Source organism: Panonychus citri, unplaced genomic scaffold, assembly GCF_014898815.1.
Source record: "Panonychus citri isolate SS breed McGregor unplaced genomic scaffold, ASM1489881v1 Contig00128, whole genome shotgun sequence".
In the NCBI taxonomy this organism is placed as follows: domain Eukaryota; kingdom Metazoa; phylum Arthropoda; class Arachnida; order Trombidiformes; family Tetranychidae; genus Panonychus; species Panonychus citri.
The window spans coordinates 1-21,891 of NW_026515533.1; the positions used below are offsets into that span (position 1 = coordinate 1).

The 21,891-nt window shown below is 29.9% G+C and overlaps 5 protein-coding genes and 1 long non-coding RNA gene across 14 annotated transcripts; 4 read left to right on the plus strand and 2 right to left on the minus strand.

Moving 5' to 3' along the window:
* The first annotated feature begins 14 nt into the window (after positions 1-14).
* On the plus strand, positions 15-4,000 carry LOC128390782 (uncharacterized). Its single transcript, XM_053350543.1, has 15 exons — positions 15-168; positions 227-300; positions 377-518; positions 583-725; positions 802-898; positions 968-1,086; positions 1,145-1,279; positions 1,354-1,596; positions 1,664-1,774; positions 1,830-1,913; positions 1,974-2,121; positions 2,199-2,372; positions 2,429-2,549; positions 2,605-3,347; positions 3,410-4,000. The coding sequence occupies exons 1-15, from the start codon at positions 117-119 to the stop codon at positions 3,895-3,897; spliced, it is 2,874 nt and encodes a 957-aa protein (XP_053206518.1). The 5' UTR covers positions 15-116; the 3' UTR covers positions 3,898-4,000.
* A 130-nt stretch (positions 4,001-4,130) lies between these two features.
* LOC128390783 (uncharacterized) lies at positions 4,131-6,753 on the plus strand. The gene is made up of 11 exons (XM_053350544.1): positions 4,131-4,352; positions 4,423-4,496; positions 4,570-4,720; positions 4,784-4,911; positions 4,968-5,064; positions 5,139-5,308; positions 5,737-5,877; positions 5,951-6,130; positions 6,189-6,287; positions 6,350-6,424; positions 6,498-6,753. Exons 1-11 carry the CDS (start codon positions 4,280-4,282, stop codon positions 6,603-6,605), a joined length of 1,296 nt encoding a protein of 431 aa, XP_053206519.1. The 5' UTR covers positions 4,131-4,279; the 3' UTR covers positions 6,606-6,753.
* A 137-nt stretch (positions 6,754-6,890) lies between these two features.
* On the minus strand, positions 6,891-11,882 carry LOC128390784 (uncharacterized). The gene is made up of 3 exons (XM_053350545.1): positions 11,296-11,882; positions 10,445-10,628; positions 6,891-8,699 (listed from the first exon to the last, which is right to left on the minus strand). Exons 1-3 carry the CDS (start codon positions 11,521-11,523, stop codon positions 8,662-8,664), a joined length of 450 nt encoding a protein of 149 aa, XP_053206520.1. The 5' UTR covers positions 11,524-11,882; the 3' UTR covers positions 6,891-8,661.
* LOC128390785 (uncharacterized) lies at positions 8,710-14,202 on the plus strand. 9 transcript variants are annotated; one of them, XR_008325703.1, is made up of 8 exons: positions 8,710-9,272; positions 9,379-9,782; positions 10,053-11,189; positions 11,304-11,503; positions 11,881-11,980; positions 12,461-12,695; positions 13,037-13,835; positions 13,934-14,202. It is a non-coding gene; the product is annotated as an uncharacterized LOC128390785 (long non-coding RNA). The 9 variants fall into 9 exon arrangements; XR_008325702.1 differs by having other exon boundaries at positions 8,711-9,272; positions 9,353-9,545; XR_008325704.1 differs by having other exon boundaries at positions 8,711-9,272; positions 9,379-9,545; positions 10,053-11,200.
* A 3,384-nt stretch (positions 14,203-17,586) lies between these two features.
* On the plus strand, positions 17,587-19,262 carry LOC128390800 (4-formylbenzenesulfonate dehydrogenase TsaC1/TsaC2-like). The gene is made up of 5 exons (XM_053350567.1): positions 17,587-17,939; positions 18,099-18,241; positions 18,347-18,628; positions 18,699-18,805; positions 18,876-19,262. Exons 1-5 carry the CDS (start codon positions 17,885-17,887, stop codon positions 19,126-19,128), a joined length of 840 nt encoding a protein of 279 aa, XP_053206542.1. The 5' UTR covers positions 17,587-17,884; the 3' UTR covers positions 19,129-19,262.
* On the minus strand, positions 19,158-21,786 carry LOC128390797 (cysteine desulfurase-like). The gene is given in 4 exon segments (XM_053350565.1): positions 19,158-20,644; positions 20,647-20,919; positions 21,051-21,319; positions 21,444-21,786. Coding segments are annotated over 3 exon segments (1,338 nt in total). The 5' UTR covers positions 21,157-21,319; positions 21,444-21,786; the 3' UTR covers positions 19,158-19,685.
* Between the last annotated feature and the right edge of the window lie 105 nt (positions 21,787-21,891).

Sequence of the window (21,891 nt, forward strand, 5' to 3'; positions counted from 1 at the left end):
TCAATAAACTTAATTAGTTGGCCAACAATTGATGAATTAATGAATTTCTCATGAATAGTTAATCACCATTATATGTGTTTAATTAAGTAAATCAATAAATTAATTTATCGACAAAAATGTTTCTCTATTATCTCATGTGTTCATCGTTAATTCAATTAATCGACTCAGGTAATGATCTATTAACCGGCAATTCGTCAACAATTAAACCTAATCACCTTAATTGCAGCTTCTCTTATGCATCTTCCCTTACGAGTGACCAGTGGATCCAATGTGATTATTCATGCAACTTTAACGGACACTGTAAGTGACCATTTGATTAGTGATTACTAAATTCTAATTTAGTAAGACAATTAACTAATTGTTGACTTGTTCTCAGATTAATGGTAAAAATTGGAAGATCAAAGAATATCTTTCAACTGATCATTCGATTCATGGAAAAATTCATGTTGAATCGGATGAAAGTTCATTTGATATTTACTATGAGACGGTCAATGATTACAAGCGATTGGTCATTCATGGTAAGTTTAATTGTGTAACATTAGAGTGAACAATTAGTTGATTGTTAATTTTTCCAAAACAAAGACAATCAATGTGATCTATTTGAGTTCAATGGTAAAGAGCATTGGGATAAAATGTTACCTGGGGTCAGTAGTTCACTGACCAATACAATCTTAATGGTTGGACCTTCATTAGTTTATAGACTTCAAAATGATTTAAGTGCTTTTGTAAGTTAATTGTAAACAATTAAATTGGAAAAAAAAATGCAAACAAATTGTATTAATTATCAACCATTCTAATTAGGCTAAAGGAGATTCAAGTCCAATGGTCAAAGGGGTCAAGATGGACAGTACATCAAGAGATATCTCATCTAAATTGAGAATCACAATTTACCATCAATGTAAGGCAACAATTAAGGTTTAAACAGCTAATTAAATTAACCAATGTCTTAATTTTGTTCATCAATCAGTCAATTCTGATATTGAATTAGCTTTAATTAAACCTAATCGGATACAATTTGATGGTTACAATTTAATCATGGACATTACTTTACATTTAATCACAGATTATAATCAAGTCGAGTCACAGGTAAGAGTTGATATGATTAACCTTAATTGTGAACAATTTAATTATCAACATCCTTTAGATAACTCCAGGTATTGGATGTCCAATTGAACTACAACCAATTAAATTATTACCAAAATTAACAAGTCAACAAATACAAATGACAATCAAGGAGAAAGTGATTAAATTTAATTCTGAAACAATTTCCTCATTCAAAGTAAGACAATTAAATGTAATAACTATTAATAAATTGTTACAATCTAACCCAAAGTGATTAATGTATTTAATTAGATTTATGCTGATGATGATAAACAATTAATGGCCATTATTTCAGATGCTGATAAATCAATGAAACTTTTTGATTACAATTTAGATATAATTTATGATTATGGTAACAATTTAAATTGTAAATTAAAGCCAATTGATTCTGATGGTCCGGGTTTAATTGTAAACGATTACAAAGCTGATCGATTTGATTTATATAAATTGCTTGAGATGAGACGACCATTTAAATATCTTGGTCAAGTTAATTATGTAATTAACTAATATTTAAAAGTATAAATGAACAACAATCAACTAATTGTTGAACTTTAATCCATAGAGATCACGATTAGCTTTTACCATTGATGCCTGGGAATCAGTTGAATATAATGTCATCTTTAATCAAGTTAATTGTGATAAATTAGTGGTAACAATTTACTTGGAGAAAACGGTAATTAATCACCAATCAGTTAATTGTAGTTTACTAATCAACCAATACCAATTAGATTCAAGACTTGGGATGGTCAAGTAATGGTCAACACTATTTACCATTGGCTATTGTTTTAAATTGTTACAATAAGGATACTAAGGTAATTGAGCTTAATTGGTTAAAATTAGTTAATTAACTGTATTTCGTTAATCATCATCAGGGTAATTACAATTTAGAGATGAAAATTGAACGAGACATTTATGATTATCAAAGTGATTTCATTGAAAGTGAATTAAAATCACTGATGAAATCATTTAATTGTCCGTTTGGAAAACGTTTACAATTAACCTTTAAACTTGAACATTTTGGTGAGTTGATTAATTAGTTGTTTCTGTTGATTGTTGTCAATCAATTAGTTAATTATTTCTTTCCTCTTATCAAATAGAATCTAATCAATTGATTGAGGATAATCTCGAGGAGATTAAAAGTTCATTGGAAAATGAGATTATCAAGAATGGGAAAATTTCACCAACAAGAATTGAGAAAATTGATTTACAATTACAATCAGTTGATTTAATTATCGCAACAATTAATTTGCTTGAAGCTCCATCTGTTGGAGGTGAATTAATTTTCTCTTAATTGTTATCATTTCTAATTGTTTTCTTCCTTATTTAGATGTTTTTCCAACACAATTAAGAAGATTGGACATTTCAAAAATTCGTAAATCATCAAGTGTCCATGTCGATACAATTGAAAAGTGTCTCCAAGTAGAGACTTCATTTGATGAGAGAATCAGGTAATTGTGATCGATTAATTTTCTTAATTGTCATTCTAATTGTTTGATTATTTAGAGCTGTTGTTTATTGTTCAGAGGATGAAATTATTTGCTCCAGTGTCGGTGATGGCGATCAACTAGTCGATGACCTTTCGAACGGTCAATTTTGTTTGGTCATCGAATCGCCATTGGGAAGGTTACATCAATTTACTCAGCAAATTAAATTGGATTCAGTTCATGATTATCTGTTGAAATCAAGTTCTAATTCAACAATTAAGGTTCCAATGACCAATGGTCAATATTTTCCTCTTCAAATTAATGATATAATTGATTGGTCATCTTTTAATTACGATAAACAAGTTGAATTTATTGGACCAATTAAAGGAATCGTTTTAAAAGATGAAAACTTTGATTTGATCTCTTCCTTGACCATTGGCTATTTTAGTGATTGTTATCGTTCATGTGGTCAACTTGATTGTAATTCATTCTCATATTGTCAAGTGAACAATCAAATTATCTGTAAATTGTCAAGCAAAAGGATCACAAGTGAATCAAATTTAATAATTTCCAATGAATCTTGTAAAACTTATCATCGAAACGCTGAGACACAATTTCATCAAATTAAATTGAGACAATTTAACTCAATCAATTCAACTCCAGTCAAAGTGATTAAATCAAGTGATTGTGCCTCATTATGTCTTGACAATCAAGTTAATTGTAACTCTTATCAATTTTGTCCATCAAATGGTTTCTGCTATTTAACTGGCCCTTATTCAGAGCAATTAACTCAAACCTCTGATCATTGTGACATTTATATTCGTAAGTGTTTAGTTATAATCAGTTGATTGTTGTGTTTAATTATTTTTACTATTTTCTTGTAGCTAAACAATCAGATAATTATCAACGAACTGGATCAAAGATAATTGTGAACACCAATCAAATTGAATTTAACCTTAACCTTGACCAATGTGCATCTCTGTGCTCTGGACTGGACACTGACCAATGCAAATCATTTAATTATTGTAGCAAATCAAAATCAGGCTCATCATCATGTTCATTATCAAAATTCACAATTAACGATGAAAAAAATGTCCAATTAACTGAATCAACATATTGTCACAATTATGAGTTAATTTTGAAATCTAATGAAACCAATCAGCCAAAATCAACTGAAACCAATTTGATTGTACAATTTGGACAATTTAAATTGGATTTAATTATAATCTACATATTAACAGGTCTGTTAATTGGTTTTGTAAGCAGCTTAATTGTTACCAAATCAATTGATTTGATTGAAAAGTCAACAATTAAAAGAAATACTAATTCATCACCAGAGGAGCAACAATTTGAAGACATATTTGGATACTAATCATGATTAAATTTTAATTGTTCAAATAACTAATTCTGTAAAAACTGTTATAATTTATTAATATTTTCACAATTAACTGAATAAATCAAAAATTAATGCCCTGGATATTATCATTACCTGATTGTTTCAAGTTAGTTAATAAATTGTGAAAATTTGAAACAATCTAATCTGACAATCACAATCAAGGATACATGATTTAGTTAACTAATCACAATTAAAACTGGTTCTACTAAAAACTAACTAGAAAATCAACTTTTCAATTAACACAAGTGACAACAAGATTCATTCAATTAATAAAGACACTCAACAAACAACAACAATTAAAGACAATTAACTTCAAAATTAAAGTTCATTTAACTAAGTTAGTTTACTAATCATTACAATGTTTACCTTAATCAAGTTAATTACAATACAAATCATTTTGATAACAATTTACTCCTGTCAAGGAATCACAGGTAAGAAATGATAATTAACTAGCTACAATTAATCACAATTAACTGTTTAATTTGTTTGATTTTCATTTAGCTTCATCATTAAGTAAATTGAATATTAATCAACCCAAAGGTAAATACAAAATTGAAGCGACAATCATTAACAAGGTAAGAGTAACAATCAACTTAATTGTGTACCTAAAATCTTATCTTACTAATTAACTAATCAATCTTATTACAGGTTAACAATGAAACTTACAAAACAATTGAATTTCTTAATTGTTTGGATTCAATGTCATCTTATGGTAAAATAATAATTCATCAAAACCATCAAACAATTAGTTTGTATCACAATCAATTTGATGATAATAAACGTTTAGTTTTAACCCAATGTAAGTATTAATTGTTGGCAACAATTTAAATTAATTAACTGGACAATTAATTGATTGTGATAGATAATTATTGTTATTATATGGACAGAAAGTTGGTCTCGTTAATTGTTGATGGTGGTAATTTATTAAATTCAATCTTAATCACTGGACCTTCAATAATATTGAGATTAAAAGATGATTCATTAAATTGGGTAAGATGATTAGTTAATTATTCTGAGTAACAATTAACCTTGCAATCTAATTGTAGACTTCAGGGAGCAATATAACAACAATTAACAAGTGGACAAAAACTGATGAAAATAAACTTAATATAACAACAATTTATGGTAAAAAATCACCGGCGGGTAAGTGATTAACTAAATTGGCTACAATTTAATCATTTAAACTGATTGTTACCTCTCTCTTTTTTTGTATTTAGTTAATCAACCTGATTCTGATTTTATTGTTCCTCATGAGATTATCTTATCGGGAACAGTTGATGGACCTGAATATGGATTAACGGATTTACCAAGTGATGAGTTAATTGTCATCAATTCAATATCGTTAACAAAATTGAACCCGGAAAGTTATCATGATATTGAATTTAAAGTGAGCTTGATTAATCAACTAATCTAATTCATTGATAATCAATGAACATCACCAACTAGACTCATATCGAATATCATATTTACAAAGTTCTTATGCTCGTAAAGGTTAATTAGAGTGATTATCAATTAGATTTCTACTGAAAACTGAAATCGAAATGTGACAAAAAAGTATCGGACGAACTTCCATCGACGGAATAGTGACCTTTTCAGTCGAGTGTTAGTTCTGAGAGATGCCGAAAAGCGACTCAGTTGACCTGAATAATATTTCCAGCGATTCTTATATTGACCAACGAATATAAAATTCCTAAAGACTTTTAATTGCGTAGTAATCAGCGTAGGGAATTGTGGTCACAGGCCATTCTTTGAGTTCCGACTATTCCCGTTTTCCTTGATTGTTTAAGGTAAATTAACTTGATTCTTTTTAATTAGCCACCAATTGGCTTGGGATGTCCATCGTTGGTTGAGGAGACTAAATTGTTTCCACAATTGTTTAATTCTCAACAATTAAGCTTCAAATCAATTGAAACATCATCTAAATCAAGTGAGGAGCAAAATAAAATTAATATTGAGGTTTGTTTAGTAATATAATTAACTAATTGTTTGTTTGGGGTTAATTGTATTTTGCTTTTGTCTTTTCATTTAGATTTACGCTAATTGGGATAAAATTATCACGATAATTAATCCAATTATCAATGATCAGAATGTTAATCACAATCAGTCTACATGTTCTGTGTCAACAATTAACTCGGATGATTATTTAAATCAAGTTAATCAACTATTCTGGATTAAAGATGATCTCAAGTATAGAGGACAATTCCCATCGGTTAGTAATTAACTAATTAACTCTGAGACAATTAACTAATAATTTAAAAAAATTAAAGTTTCAGGGAGAATTGGAAACTTGGGAATCAACTAATTACGAGGAAACAATTAACGGAATTAAATATGACAGAGTTAATATAATTCATATGTTACAAAAGGTAAATTGTAACAATTAATTAATCCAACTAATTAGTTAACATATTTGATCATTTTTTTTCAGGTTAATTCAACAATCAACTTGACTAATTACATCCTAATCAATTCAACACGAACTATTTATAATGAAGTTTACCTGGTAAGTTAATTACCATTAATCAGATGAGAATCACTAATTGTTAATCGTTAATTTATCTCTTCAAATGTACCAGGGTCAATACGATTTAATTGAATCACAAACTCGTCAGGTATTAAAATTTGATACGATTACAACAATTAACCAAACAATGGAACAATTAACAGTTAATTGTAAACACTGAGATGAAATTAAAAAATTAATCGAAAAAAAATAAGTTAAATCAAATTATCTCTCTAATATGATTTAATTGATTTTCCTTGATCATCATCGTTTCTTTTTGATTCAATTGATTGTTTGGATTAACTTTCAATATCCTTGATAAGATTGAAATTGATTCTCGGCCTCGACATCAATTAATTTCTACAATTAACTTTGCAAATTAAGGATAAGTTAATCTGAAATTGTTAATCGAAACCTGAAATTAGATTAACTAATCAGAAATATAATATTTTCATTGATGATTGAATATGAGATGAAAATATTTAATGATTGTTAATCATAAAAAAAATGTTTATATGTACAAATATCGAGATGAATTAACTTCGTCTTTCTTTTTGTGGAAAAGTTAATCAGATGATTAACACCAATCGATGATTCCTCTTTTTAATTGTTCTCTTGATTTCTTTTAGTTGTAGTTTTTTTTCTGGTTATTTGTCATCTTCTTCTTCTTCTTATTGAATCTATTGTGTAGTAGTGAGTTGGCTTGTTATGGGATCTCTTTGTTTCGGTAAACAGGTTAGACTATGATGACGATGATGATGATGACGGAGGGATAATTATAATTGAATATTTGATGATCTCTTGAAAGGATTGATAATATATCCACAACACGGGAGTTATAGTTGATTGTTGTTCAATTGGTTAGTGGATATTAAGATGACAGAGCTTGATGAAAGTGGGAGATATATTGGTTAAAGACAATCAAGTGTTGATGATAAAATCTAAGTTTGGCCTGTTGATTAGTGAAACAAAAGGTTTTGTTTACTTCTAATCATCATTATTATTATTACTGGACGATTGTTGTTGTGATATTATCCCTTTAATCACAATATTGCCTGTAGTTGTTGTTGTTGTTGTTGTTGTTGTTGTTGTTGTTGTGGTTGTGGTTGATGATGTAAGACGCTGAGATGGTGTAGATATTTTAAATTAATCTGGGTCATGGCTGATTCGGTAAGGAAATGAGCTGATATCTTCCACTTTCTCAAAGGGAGAAGACAAAGATGATACTGGAAAGAGAGGGGAGAGAGAGAGAAGAAGACGAGCAAGAATAGAGAAGAAATCAAGATGGATTGGATCAATTGGAAATTGGAATCATTCAGTAAACTTGATTGAAACGGAAAGTGGGTGAAAGAGGGTAAAGTGGAGGTGTTAATATGTATAAAGAATAATAAAATAATATAATTGAGGGAAAAAGAAGAAGACGGAAAGGAAAGGAGGGGAGAGAGAGAAAAGATTTTGGCTGGAAAAATGGTGGACAAAAAGAAGAGAAGAAGAAAATAAAGATGAATTGAGATGGTTGATTGTAATTTCTTCTTTTTTGTTGAATTGTGAAGACGACGATAAGATGAAGTGTGTTGGTGACAAGGATGACGAGGGTGATGATAAGTTGATGATCATTGACTTCTTTCATTCCATTTCAGTTATATTTATATTAATATATTTTCTAATTTTTTTTTGTTGAAATAAAAGAATGTAAATTGTTGTTGTTGATGAGGATGAGGATGATGATGATGGTGATTTAGCTTATAATTGGACATGATGGTAAACAACTCCAGTAACTTCCGTTTTCTTCATGTTCAAGTCAGTAATCTGAGTTAATCAGATGGTGATTTAGTTAAATTGTAAAAGGCCTTTCAACAAGTTTAACTTGAACATTTAAAGACAACAGGTTACTAACCACAAAAGCACAAGATTGGACAAGACTAAAGGTTAGTTAATGATAGTCATAACTCTGGTCTCAGGGTAGATTTAAACAACCGGTCAGTTGATCCATCATCCATTTGTAAATATATGTGAGTGTGAGTGATGTTTGTTGATACCCATTGATTGAATGTTTTGTGTTGTATTAAAAAAAAAGATGATTAAATTGTTTGAAAATTACGTAAGTAAAATTATATAAAAGTTTAGAGTTGGTAAATTAAATGCTCCATAGTAACAAAAGGTATAACAGCAAAAAAAAATTCTCAAATCTTTTACCATAAATACGTTTCCATTTTAACAAACGATAAAATTAGAACTTATTTACGACAAATGTTGGAAGGATAATCACAATAATCTAAAAGAAAAAAGAAATAAAAATAATAACGGAAAAAGAAAAACAGAGAAAAATTTAGAAAAATTTAGAAACAAAGAAAATAAAAGTAAATCGAATTTGTTTTTTATTCTTTTTCGTTGCTTAGCAACCAAACGAACGTCAGGTGATCGGGTTGACTCATTTTCTCTTTTCACTTATTTTGTTAATTACTTTTTCTATTTTTTCCCTCTGGTTAATTGTTACTATTTATCTTTTTGTTTTCATTTTCTCTTTTGACTTGAGACTTTTTTTCTTTTTCTTCTTCTTCTTTCGTTTTCATGGTGAAGTGATTAAGGAACATTTTCCATTGTTAATTTTGTGCGAAAATTGTGTGGGAATTGGTTAGTTGCGAGTCAATCACAATTTCCATCATCACAAATGATATCATCAACCTACGGTTCTTATCTGTTAATTTTTCGCATCAATTGTGAGAGAACCTGAAATTAGCTTAATTTCTACAATGTAATCATGGATACCAGGAAATCAAAGGAACCTTAATTGTTGAGAATTTCTCCTCAATTCATAGTCTTTCGCCCGCTCTTTCTCATTTCAAGTGTAAGTTAAATATTCTTTTCTAAATGTATGTAAAAATGTAATAACCAACACTTCTTAATGACCTTCCTATATATTGATAGCTTTTTATTTCATTTATTCTCTGTAGGAAATGGATAATCTTTCTTGTACAAATGGCCATGTTTAATTTCAATTCAAATCCGTCAACCACATCACAATAATCTGAATGGTGTTTAACCTTGTTTATCGTAAAAACGACAACTAATTGTTAACAATCAAAGTAAATCGACTTGAGAAAAGAAAAGATATTAACCGGTAAACATGATGAAAATTTTTTTTTCTTCTACAAACATTTTATCCAATTGTTTACATCAACCAGAACATTAATCATCATCATCATCATCATCATGTTGGAACAATTTGTTATTTATCAGTTTAAACTTTTCTCTCTCTCTCTCACACACACACTTTTGATTAATCAACCTTGCGCTTTGTATTTCATAAGTATGAGGTTGATCTCGTTCATTTCAATGATAAATAGTTAATCAAAAGGTAGTTGATGATGATATTCATACAATTCAATTGTATTGTGTGTGTATTTTGTATGTTTGTGTGCTCATTTACATGAACATTTTACGATCTGATATAAAGTGTTAATCAAATCATTATTATATTAAGTTTTATTTTCCTTTGTCTCAAGAGACGTGGGAAATCAGGTTACATTAATTTATCGAAAAATGATAAATTAATTAATTAATTTACTTCGCCATCTCTTTTATTTCACTAATTCTCATTCTAATTACTTTTTTCTTTGTCTTCTAGATTTCTCAATCAAATTCTGTTATTTGATCATCTTTAAGTCTCACTTATTATCTGAGGACGAGCAACAAATGAAAAGATATTAAAAACCAATGTTGACAATTTAAATTGGAGAATCCAACTAACTAATCTGATCTAAATAATTTGGATCTCAGTTCCATGATTAATTATCGTACATAATTATCAGAACATATCAAATTTTATCTACCCTTTTTGAAACTTGATTTGGAAAGTGAAAGTCATTTTAAGGATTTGATTTCTTTCTTTGATTATTCTTCTTCTTGATTTCGATTAATATGTAATCGTGGGAAGTGAAACAAGGTGTATATATATATATGCGTGTGTGTATATTTGTTGATTACACACTTATTGATTTTATCGATTGTAATACTAACCATTTCCAGAGACACAAGGACAAGCGTCAACATAAAGGTCACCCTTAATTTGCGCCAAAGTACAACGTTCACCTCTTTGAGCTCGATTTTGACAACTTCGAATTCCCGATTCACGATTTAATAAGCAACATCCTGATTCACAATCATTACTGTATGAACAAATATCACCCAATCCACGATGAGTCTAAATTAATGGTATAAAAAAAAAGAGCAAACGAAAAACAATTTAGTAAATTGTCCATCAGCAATAATCATGTTCCATTAAACCAGAATAACAATAGAGTCTGAATTTTAAATTTGGACTTAAAATTGGAACCTTAATTACATCGATTATGATATTAAGGTAAACAGAGAATAAAAGTGAAAAGTGACAAAAGAAAGATCAATTTGGGAAACAAATATCAGCCAATTCTCATCATCATCATCATCATCATCATCATCAACAATATCACGGAAACGGTTTTAATTCTAATTGTAAAGATGATTACAATTCAATAAGTCATTCAACAAGGAAATATCGTTCATCTTGTTAAACCACAAACTGACCATCAGCTTTAACCATCTTGTCTCATCATCATTCAAACACAATAGCTTCTGTACAACCTTAAAGTAGGCCATCATCATCATCATCATCATCATCTTTCTAATTGATGATGATTATGATTAAATGATGATGTGGTTTACTCTAAATTAATATCAAGCTAATAAGCGATGATAATCAACCTAAATGTTAAAGTAATCAAAGGTAACTCCAAGGTGAAAGTAAACTAACAACAAATCATGTAGCGCTGATGATTTAACTAATAATTAGCAAATATTAATAATAGAAAATAACTTTTTTCTCTTCTTACCTTTCTAGGTGTGTCATCCATAGGATGTTGCATCATATCTGGATCTGACCAATCGATACCATCATTGGAGGGAATATAATAAGATTTTTTGTATAAATATCTCAAAGGTTTCTTATTGAATTGGTTCTTGGGCTCAGTTCGTTGGGCTCGATGACCATCCCAATAACTTTGAATCAATGGAAGCGTAACCAAAACCAGGAGAACAAGGGTAAATAATGATGAATTCATGATTTAATTGTTGTGAAAAGTTAATTGAAAAGCACGGCAACAGTTATAAACCAAGTTACAAAATCAAGTGAAAGTATATGATTAACGTTGGATAACTAACTCGAGAAGTGTAGGATTGATGTGACTCTCAATTTTTCAGGTTATAACTCACAGAATGGAAAATTGTTCAACCAATGAAGACGAAGAAGATTAAGAAGAAGATGATGATGATGATTAACAGCTATAATCAAACACTGACAAGTTTTTAGCTTGCCACTTATTTGTTGTTGAAGACTGGGAGACGTTTAATCGACAACAATTAAATATAACTTGGAATATAACAAAGTAAAATAATTATTTTTCTTTCTTTTTTCACAGATTAATTGATATTGATATTAATTCTTACAGAGGATTAACTTTTCGGTGGACAGGTAACTGGTCAAGGTGATTCGGATTCTAAATTGTTTATAGTTCAAAGGTGTTTCTCTCAACGCAATCTTATTTAAAATAACCAAGGGATCTTCAGGAGACTATCAATATATTTATGCTTTTCCTCGTCTACTTTTCTCACTCTCACTCTCACTTTCTCTCTCCATCACACTTTCTCTCTCTCTTTCTCTCTCTCTCCTTGGTTATCATGAAAACCGAATTTTCTGGTTTTTCTGGTTTTACTCATTTCGTTCATCTTTCTTTTTCCAATTTTTTCGTCTTCTTCATCATCTGTTGATTGTATTCACTATTTTTCGTAGTTATCATCTTCTCTCTCCCCCTTCCACATATAACATCCTTGGTTCTTACTCTCTCTCTCTCTCTCTCTCTTTTTCTTACCTTGTTTTCTTTATGAAATTAACGAATTGTTTATGTTTTCTTCAGGATGATGATAATGAAAGAAATTGGAAAAAGATGATGAGAAATGAGATTAATGATAATTTTCACTGATCTTATTTTCTCTTTCTAGTTATATAACCAATAACAATTATAATAATTTCTGGACAAAGTAATCGATCATCTGAATCCATTTTTTTTATCAATTACGATGGTCAGTTGATACAATTTTTCCGATTGCTCGTCAGCCATTCAAATGAATATTTGGATTCAATATAATCACGATGATTACTAAATGATCTTCAAATTTAACCACCTTAATTGATTAACTGAGAAAGCAGAACAAAAAAAATCACTGTTATAAAAAGGTAAACAAAATAATCTTTCAATTGTTAAATTGATATTTGATTAACTTATTTGAAACTTTGTTTTAGACTCAATCATTCATTGATTGTATTACAATCATTAATTATGATGATAATTAATTGATAGGATGATTTGATTACAAGTTTAATGTAAAGTCCAAGTGTAGGTAAGATTGATTTTAAATGATTACATTATTATCATGTATTCATTGAATTGTTAGTTTACATCTATACTGACCTGACCAGGTCAGAACCTTTATTGTCAATAACTTGTTATTTACCTGTTGATTTTAATTTACAATCAAATTAATGGTTTACTATTATTATTATTATTTTACATGTAGGATGGTGATTAAATTATCACTCAATGGTGGTGATTGTCGATACGCTTGTAACCTTGTATAATCTGTTGGCTACCAAATCGTTGATTGATTGTTGTGACCATGTTATTGCACTCGTCCGACCTGAAGAGACCATCATTTATCATCTATTATTAAATCAATTGAATCAATTGTGTTTAAATTGATAAACGATTGATTGAACATCGGCCTTTGATACCGGGATATAAATATTGGTATTGGTCATTACAATGACCCTTTAGATGGATATTTACAATCAATAAGGTGATGCTAATGGTTAATTATCTTTTAAAATGTTTTCCAAAAAGATGATGGTGATGATGATTTCACCAGAATAAAAAACGATAAACACTCAGGTGAAAATGGCGAGAAACAAAAAATTCTAATTGACCTTTAATCGTATCGTGGTCATCGTTACATTTTTCCCTTTAGATTAACTTTGATGGTATTATAACAATCAAACATCATTTTACCTGAATGATGATCAGAAACAGTTCATGAAAATTTAATTTATTGTTTTCTTTTTAATCTTATATTTCTTTTTCAACAATCAACACAATTAAGGAACTGTTGATGAATCCAGTTGATTAATGGGTAACAGATTAATCATTTCAAATTATTGGAATCAAATTAGTTTTCTTATTCGCTTAAAGCAACTAATTACTTTCGATTAGCAAATACAAATATCAAGGTGCTAAATTGTCGACGTTTTTTCAGGGTGACAATTAATCAACAATCTAAATTATTCATTAAAACACCAAGAAAAATCAATCTCGGTCAATCGGTATGTTTATTATTATTATTGTTTCTAAATTGTTAATTATATTCTGATCACATTCTTGTTACAGTTAATCATTACTAATCATCTATTTTTATTTTCAGGTCTCATCATTTCCAGTTAGTTAATTGTCGAGGTCAGTTTTTTATAAATCAATCATCTGGACGCGTTAATCATTATCATATTTATGCCAATCAAATGATTTTGCTTTAAGATGAAGGTTAATCTTGTTGGTGGAAGAGCAATTTTTGGTTGATTGTTGGATTGTTAATCACGGGAAACACCAGGAAAAGGAAATCAAACTTAATCAGATTTGTGAACAATTAAGTGTGAAACAATCAACAAGGGAAAATAAACTACAATCATAATCAAATGTTTGATTGAGTAACAAGGAACTTACTTAATCCGGTTAATCTTATTAAACAGATAATTGGTATTTCCGTTAACTGGATTGGATTATTAATCATCAAAGTGAAATATCATTTAAATTGCTCAATTAAAGTTTAAATCTTTAATTGATATTATTTACCAACTGATTGATGCCTTCAAGTTGTTGCGTTGCTTTTAAATTGTATCATTTAAATCAGACTAATCAACCAATAACAATCAACCAAATCACTGGACTCGAGGTGTTATTACACTTGATTGCATTCAATCCTGATTCATGGACAATTCAAATGAATTTTAAATAATTGATGATAATTGATGATAATCCGCTGATTGGTTGATAATCTCAGATCTAATTCCCAAAGTGACCATCGACTGACCAGAAATCATTTACCATTTATTATTACAAAACCTGATAATTAATTTTCTCAATCATCACCAATCCTGAATCATAAACAAAAGGATTATATTACTTTCACTTGATTGCAAGGTTAACAAATTTAATCACAATTAATGATAATACTTTCGCAATGCAAAATCATGAAATGGTTAATTATTCATGTAACGATAATATCTGATGACAATTAGCTTGATAATCTAGTGCTTGTGGCTAATTATAAACATTAACTTGACCATTGGAATAACTGGAATATTAATACACCGAGAGAGAGAGAGAGAGACCGTTTAACTAGGAAAACATGAATTTCTTCAACAATTAACCAAACAAGTCTCAAGGATTTTTGATTATTTAATCTGTCAACACAATTAATTGTTATATCAATGAAAGAAATGTTAACAATAACAACAACAATACACCAAGAATATCATATATACATATATTTGTCACAAGGACTGTAAACGATAATCTCTTTTCAGATTATAAAATGACTGAGCTATAATTAGCTAAATTGTTAATGGTTTTGCTAGAAAGCAACAATTACGATGATTAAGATTCATGATAATTTATGAAGATAACAAAAGTTAAATTGTTAAACAAATTACAATTGTAAAAGGTTAAGGTTCTTGAAGTCAGCGCCATGTTGATCAATACAAGTTTCCATCATCATCATCATCATCAAGAAAACATAATCATGAGGGTCACTAAACTGTTCAATCATGAAACAATTTAATAATAACAATTTATAATCAAAGAGTTGAGATGAACTCGAATCAAATTAAACATCAACATCACTTATCCCATAATAATAATAACACAAAGAGAAAAGTATTAAGAAAAAAAAGTCAATGTCTATTAATCAATGGACAAGTTTAATTATGTTCGATGACCTTAATTCAATCGTGCTGATTAATTGTCCAAAGTGATCAACAATCAGGATGATATTTGATTGATATCAGGTTAATAAAACAACTTTCACTTAATAGTAACTGAATCAACTACAAGCCAGAGATTGAGATAACATTGACCTTTAACAATTAAATTGCGAGCTTTAATAACCAAAAAAATAAAGAAAATGATTAACATAATCATTAAATTGCTCCAAGATCAATGGCATCATATTATCATTAAATCATCTTAATCATAATGATTATTAATTCACAAAGATTTAATCATCAAGTGAAACAAATATTACAATGTTTTTAATCAATTGTAAAGGTGAAACTTAAATTAACTTGTGATATTAATTATGTTGATAACAATTAACGTTTTTTACACGATCGATTTCATAACCTCCCATGTTAATTGTTATGATTTTTATTCATCATTCAGAGTAAATAGCCTGAGGCCACAGGCCGTTTACACCGCCATTTAAAACGTACTACGCGTTAACAGTAAAAGGGAAAAAGTTATATAACCTGTTGATCGCTTGGGGCAATTAACTTTCTCTTTCTCTTTTAATTTATTTTTTTTTTACTTTTATTCTAACGAAACAATTAACTAATCTGAATGAACTTTTCTCGTTATTAATCATAAATGATTAACTGATTAGTTGATTAACTGATTAACAAGACAATCAACTAACAAATCGGATCGATCCCTTGAGAGCTTATTGACTATTAAAACTTTGTTTCTTTGTTTAAAACTTTTATCAATTCTGTCAATCAAACAATTTAGTTAACAATTAATCGTTAATTTATCAGATATAATTAACAAAGTTCATTGATATTTTTTTTTTCATGGTAACAATCATCATCATGTTAATCATGTTGCAATCAAGTTAAGATTTAAAAACAAAAGGTTGATACGTTATGTTAATTGTTGATGTTTCTGTTTTTTTTTCTTCTTCTTAATTGTTGATTAACAGAAAAAGTTAATTAACATGATAAAGAGTGAAAGTTAATGATAAATTATAAAAAAGGTCACTAGACTTGAGAAGATTCATCTTAATCTAGAAAAATCTGATTACAAGTTTATTTTTATATTCAAACTTAATGTTTCAGGTTCATTCATTGATTGTTAACAATTAAAATGAAACCAGTTTTCAATTTTATTCCGATGATTATGATTAACTTGATGAGATCAAATTAATCATGATTAACTTTCTATAAATACTTTGGATGTCCAAGGATTTTTTATTCACATCGATTATATCTAAATTGTCACTTTAATCATGATCATTGATTTGAAGAGTCGTTTTTATAAACAATCTAATTACTGTGGGAAAATTGATTCAGGTTAATTGTAACAATCAGTTAAATGGATAAAAAAAAGGTAACAATTAATATTGCGAATGATTAATTACACAATTAGTACGATTCACGAATTTTCGTGCAAAGATTGTAAAAATCATCTAAAGGGTTAAGGTCATACAAAGAGCATCATTCATAAGTTATTGAACATTTGACCCGAAAAAAAATGGAGACCATTTCGTGAGGGTCAAGCAAAGGGTAAAGGTAAAACTGACCAATCCAAAAGTTGAACAGGAGACGATCTTAGGACTACAGGATCTTGGACATTGATGTCACCTGAGATTTTGTACAAAGTAATCTTCAAATGACCTCCAAATGTATTCCTATGCTATTGGCCTTGAATAACCTTGACCTTAGTGCGAAACGAGCCCCTAGGGCATAAAGGTGATTTCCCAATAGTAAAAGTCTTTGTGATATTTAGTTGTGAGTTAAAGGACAATCGGTTTATGGGTAATCAATTTAATTGTTATCATTGAGAGTTGATCTTATTAAACTAATCAAATTGTGATCAAAAATCGATCCCAACAATTAAATATTAAGTTAAGGATTAATTGTTGTTTGTATTTTATTGATCAACAGGAAAAATCAATCGGATTACAACTGGATTAGGATAATTGTTGTTTAGTTATTATGGAAAATGTCAACTGAAGGTTAATTAAACAATTGATTGTTTCCAACTCGATTTGAAACAATCAGTTAATTGTTGATGATTTACAGATGGAAATATGGTTTGGATCCCTAAAAGATTAGTCAAACTGTCAATGTTTCAATTAATCTTAATTGTTATTATCATAAATTGTTCGTTTACTAATGAATGAGAATTAGCAACTGTTTATTAATTGTTATCAAGAGATCGAAACAATCAGTTAATTGTGTTGCTAACAAAATACTGATCACAATATTAGTTGAAATCTCATCGAAAGTGTATTAAGTTAACCATTTACATTTTCGCAATTTTTTTTTGTTTCTTATTGTTTAATTGTGATTGTTAATTTCTTGCCCTTCAACAATTAACAACAATGGCCGCAATGATTGACGGTAAATCATTTTCTGGTAAAGTGGTAATTGTAACTGGTAAGTAATTAACTTAATCATCTTACATATAAGAGGGTAAACAAAATGATTAAGTTGCTTTTTTGTATTTAAATGTTTCTATTTTTAGTTGAAATTAAATTTCTTAATGGTAAACAAAACAATTAACTTAATTATCCTTTTCTTTTCTTTTTGGTTAAGGTTCCAGTTCTGGCATTGGTGAAGTGAATGCAATTCATTTTGCCCGATTAGGAGCTTCGGTTGTGGTTACAGGTCGAAATCAAGAGCGGGTCGAGAAAGTGGCCAACGAATGTCGGAAATTCAACACAACCGACCAATCAAAGGTAAAATCAATTAGAAGATTAAATTAGTTGATTAACTCAGATGAATAGAATTCGAAATTGATTTTTTTTTTTATTCTTGTTCGAAATTGACCTTTAATCGTTCAGACGCTTGGTGTAGTTGGTGACATTTCGACCGAAGACTTTTGTCAAACTCTAATTAACTTGACAATTAGTGAATTTGGTCGAATCGATGTTCTTGTTAACAATGCTGGTATTTCCAGTGCAGTTGCGATTGACGAACCTGCGGACAAATTTTTCACCGCTTTGGACAATATTTATCGAACTAATTTACGAGCTGTTTTGTACCTTATTCACTTGGCAACACCTCATCTAATTGCGAGCAAGGGAAACATCGTCAATGTGTCCAGTTGTGCTGGTCAACGTCCAGTAAGTATTGATAATAATCACATAGAAGAAAAAGAAAAGTTCATTTCGATATTCATTTGCTTCGTCGTAGTGGGAAAAAGGTACAGCCTATTGTTCATTGAAAGCTGCTCTCGACATGACGGTTAAAACACTCACCTTGGAATTGGCACCTAAAGGTGTTCGAATCAATAACGTCAGGTAAGCAAATGAATTGAGTCGCTGATAGAGTAATAAGCGATTAATTAATTGGTTCATTCGTCGATTCTAGTCCAGCCTATGTGGAAACGCCAATGTTATCCGATGGAATTGAACATCTCATGCCGGAGATAAGACAAAGAGTCTCAGAGAAATATCCTCTCGGCAGAATTGGACAAAGTGAGGATGTTTCGAACGCCATTGTTTTCCTTGCTTCGGAAATGGCCTCTTTCGTTTGTGGTTCTTGTCTTCCGGTTGATGGTGGGTCGTTGGATGGTTCATACACTCATACTCCACCTGAAATCATGAAATTGATTATAAGATAATCAATTCAGAGAGGGAGAGAGAGAATTGATTCCCCAGATAATTGAAACATTGATCTTTAATCAATGTTTTCATCTATTCATATATAATTACATTTGATTGATTCTCAATAAAGATTCAATAGTTATCTATTAAATTGTCTTGGTTAGTTGATTATCGATATACAAATCGTAGTATTTTTTTTCATTTAACAATTAAGTTTTTTTTTTCAAGAGACAATTTAACTTTGATTATCAAGTCTCCTGTTAATTGCAGACTAATTTTACAAGTTTAATAAACTTTTTTTAAGGAGATTTGGTTTGTCTTCAAATCAAAGTCAAAATAATGTAACAATTAAAGATAATTTTGACTATTTATCTGATTACTTTGAAAGATGAATCAACAATTAAACAAAGTGGACTATTAATTGTATCGGTTACAATTGATAACTCAATTGGTAAAAGTTTACTCCTTGCAATTTAAAAGTCACTTAATTAATTGTTAACTGTAACTTTTAGTGATCAAATTTTGATAAAATTAAATTGTTGTTTAACATCAGATTGATTGGAGTACTGATTGTTTAATGTTGACTCCATTGAATTGTCTTGATGTCGATTCCATCTTGAACCATTTCCCAAAGTGGACTCATCTCTCTTAGTCTATTAACATGATAGATACACTTTTCTACAGTAAAATCAACTTCAGCTTGGGTTGTGAATCGACCGATACCAAATCGGATTGAAGAATGTGCCAGATCCTCTTCAGCGCCAATAGCTCTCAATACATAAGAAGGTTCTAATGATGCGGAAGTACAGGCTGATCCAGAAGAAAGAGCAATATCTTTTAGAGCAACTAATAAACTTTCACCTTCGACACATGAGAAGGAAATATTAACACAACCGGGATAACTTGATTCTCGAGATCCATTGATAATAACTTCGGGAATATTGTCCAATATTTTGGTAATAAGTCGATCAGATAATTTTGAAATATGCTTGTGGTCATAGTCCATTTCTTGAGCGGCAACTTTACAAGCAGCTCCAAGGCCAACAGCCAACGGTGTTGGTACGGTTCCACTACGAAGTCCTCTTTCCTGACCACCGCCGCTTTGTAAAGCCTCAACTCGAACTCTAGGCCTACGACGTACGTAAATGGCACCAACACCTTTGGGCCCGTAAATTTTATGTCCACTGATCGACATTAGGTCAATGTTCATAGATTCAACATTTAACGGTATTTTTCCGATGGCCTGAGCAGCATCGGTGTGAAGGAAAACCTTTCTCTCCCTGCAAATGGCTCCAATTTCCTTGATCGGCTGGATTATGCCAATCTCGTTATTAACCGTCATCACGGAGACTAAAAGTGTATCTTTTGTGATTGCAGCTTCCAAATCTCTTAAATCAATAAGGCCTGTTTTCTGAACGGGCAGATAAGTTACTTTAAATCCATTATTTTCCAAATATCGACACGAGTCTAAAACACATTTATGTTCAATTTGTGTGGTGATTACGTGATTTTTTTTATCCTTGTAAAATTTGCAACTCCTTTAATTGCGATATTATTTGACTCGGTTGCTCCAGAGGTGAAGATTATTTCTTTCGGATCGGCACCAATCAAATGGGCCACATGAGCTCGAGCTTCTTCAACGGCAGCCTCACTTTCCCAGCCATATGAGTGTGTCCGTGAATGTGGATTACCATATAGAGAGACCATGTAAGGTAACATTGTATCTATGACCCTTGGATCCATAGGTGAAGTCGCTTGTACATCAAGATACAAAGGCCGTAAAGATGGAGTTTTTTTAGAAGAAGTTCCTAAAGAATATGAGTAAAAGAAAAACAAAAATTTAAGTCGCATTTAAAATCATATAGAATATAAGAGAAAAGGAGAGAGAGAGAGAGAAAAATGTAAAATCGATCATGTTGAATTGACAATCAATTCTTACCTTCCGAGGTTGAACTTGCACTTCGAGTAGATGAAACAATCAACCCATGTAAATGAGGTGATAGTAATTTCAATGTCAACGATCTAGTTGGAATTGTCAGAGACATTTTCACCGGTAAGAAATTAAATCAAGGTGGTGAAACAAACAGAGTGAGACAAAGATTGATGAGAAAATAAAAACCCTTCAAAAGTCAAAGAAACCCATGAAAATGGACCAACAGGAGGCAAAGAAACAAACACACCAACAAATGGTAATTAATCCGATTCAAACTAGAAATAGAAAATAGCAAAGAAACAAAGAATTAATAAATTATTTTCCAACAAAATGAGTCACAATAAATTCAATGTTAAATGTCAATGAGAATAGAAAATGAAAATCAATCAAAATACTTACCAAGATGAGAAGCGAAACCTTTAACCAAATAGAATTCAAAAAGCTTGTACAGTTCAATTAATCGATAATAAAACAAGAAATGAACAATCAACTGACAATTAACCGAGAAAATTAACCCGAAACAATTAAGAAAAATGAAAACAGAAAATTACAATTAGTCAAATGCGTCACATTGCATCACAAAGAGAGGAACATGTGAGACAAAACCGATACATCGATGGTAAAAAATAACCGAAAAAGAAACGAAATGAAACAATTAAATTCTCTTAAACATGAGGGCCATAAATTAATTCTAATGAAAAGAACCAAAAAAAGAAAATTAATTAACCGGAATGATTTAATTATGGTCAAGAGAGAAAAAGAAAATTAAAAAATGAAATTAAATTGAAGGAGAATAACATAAAAGTAACATTACCTCTCGGTAGATGGAAACAGTTTCTATGTCGAA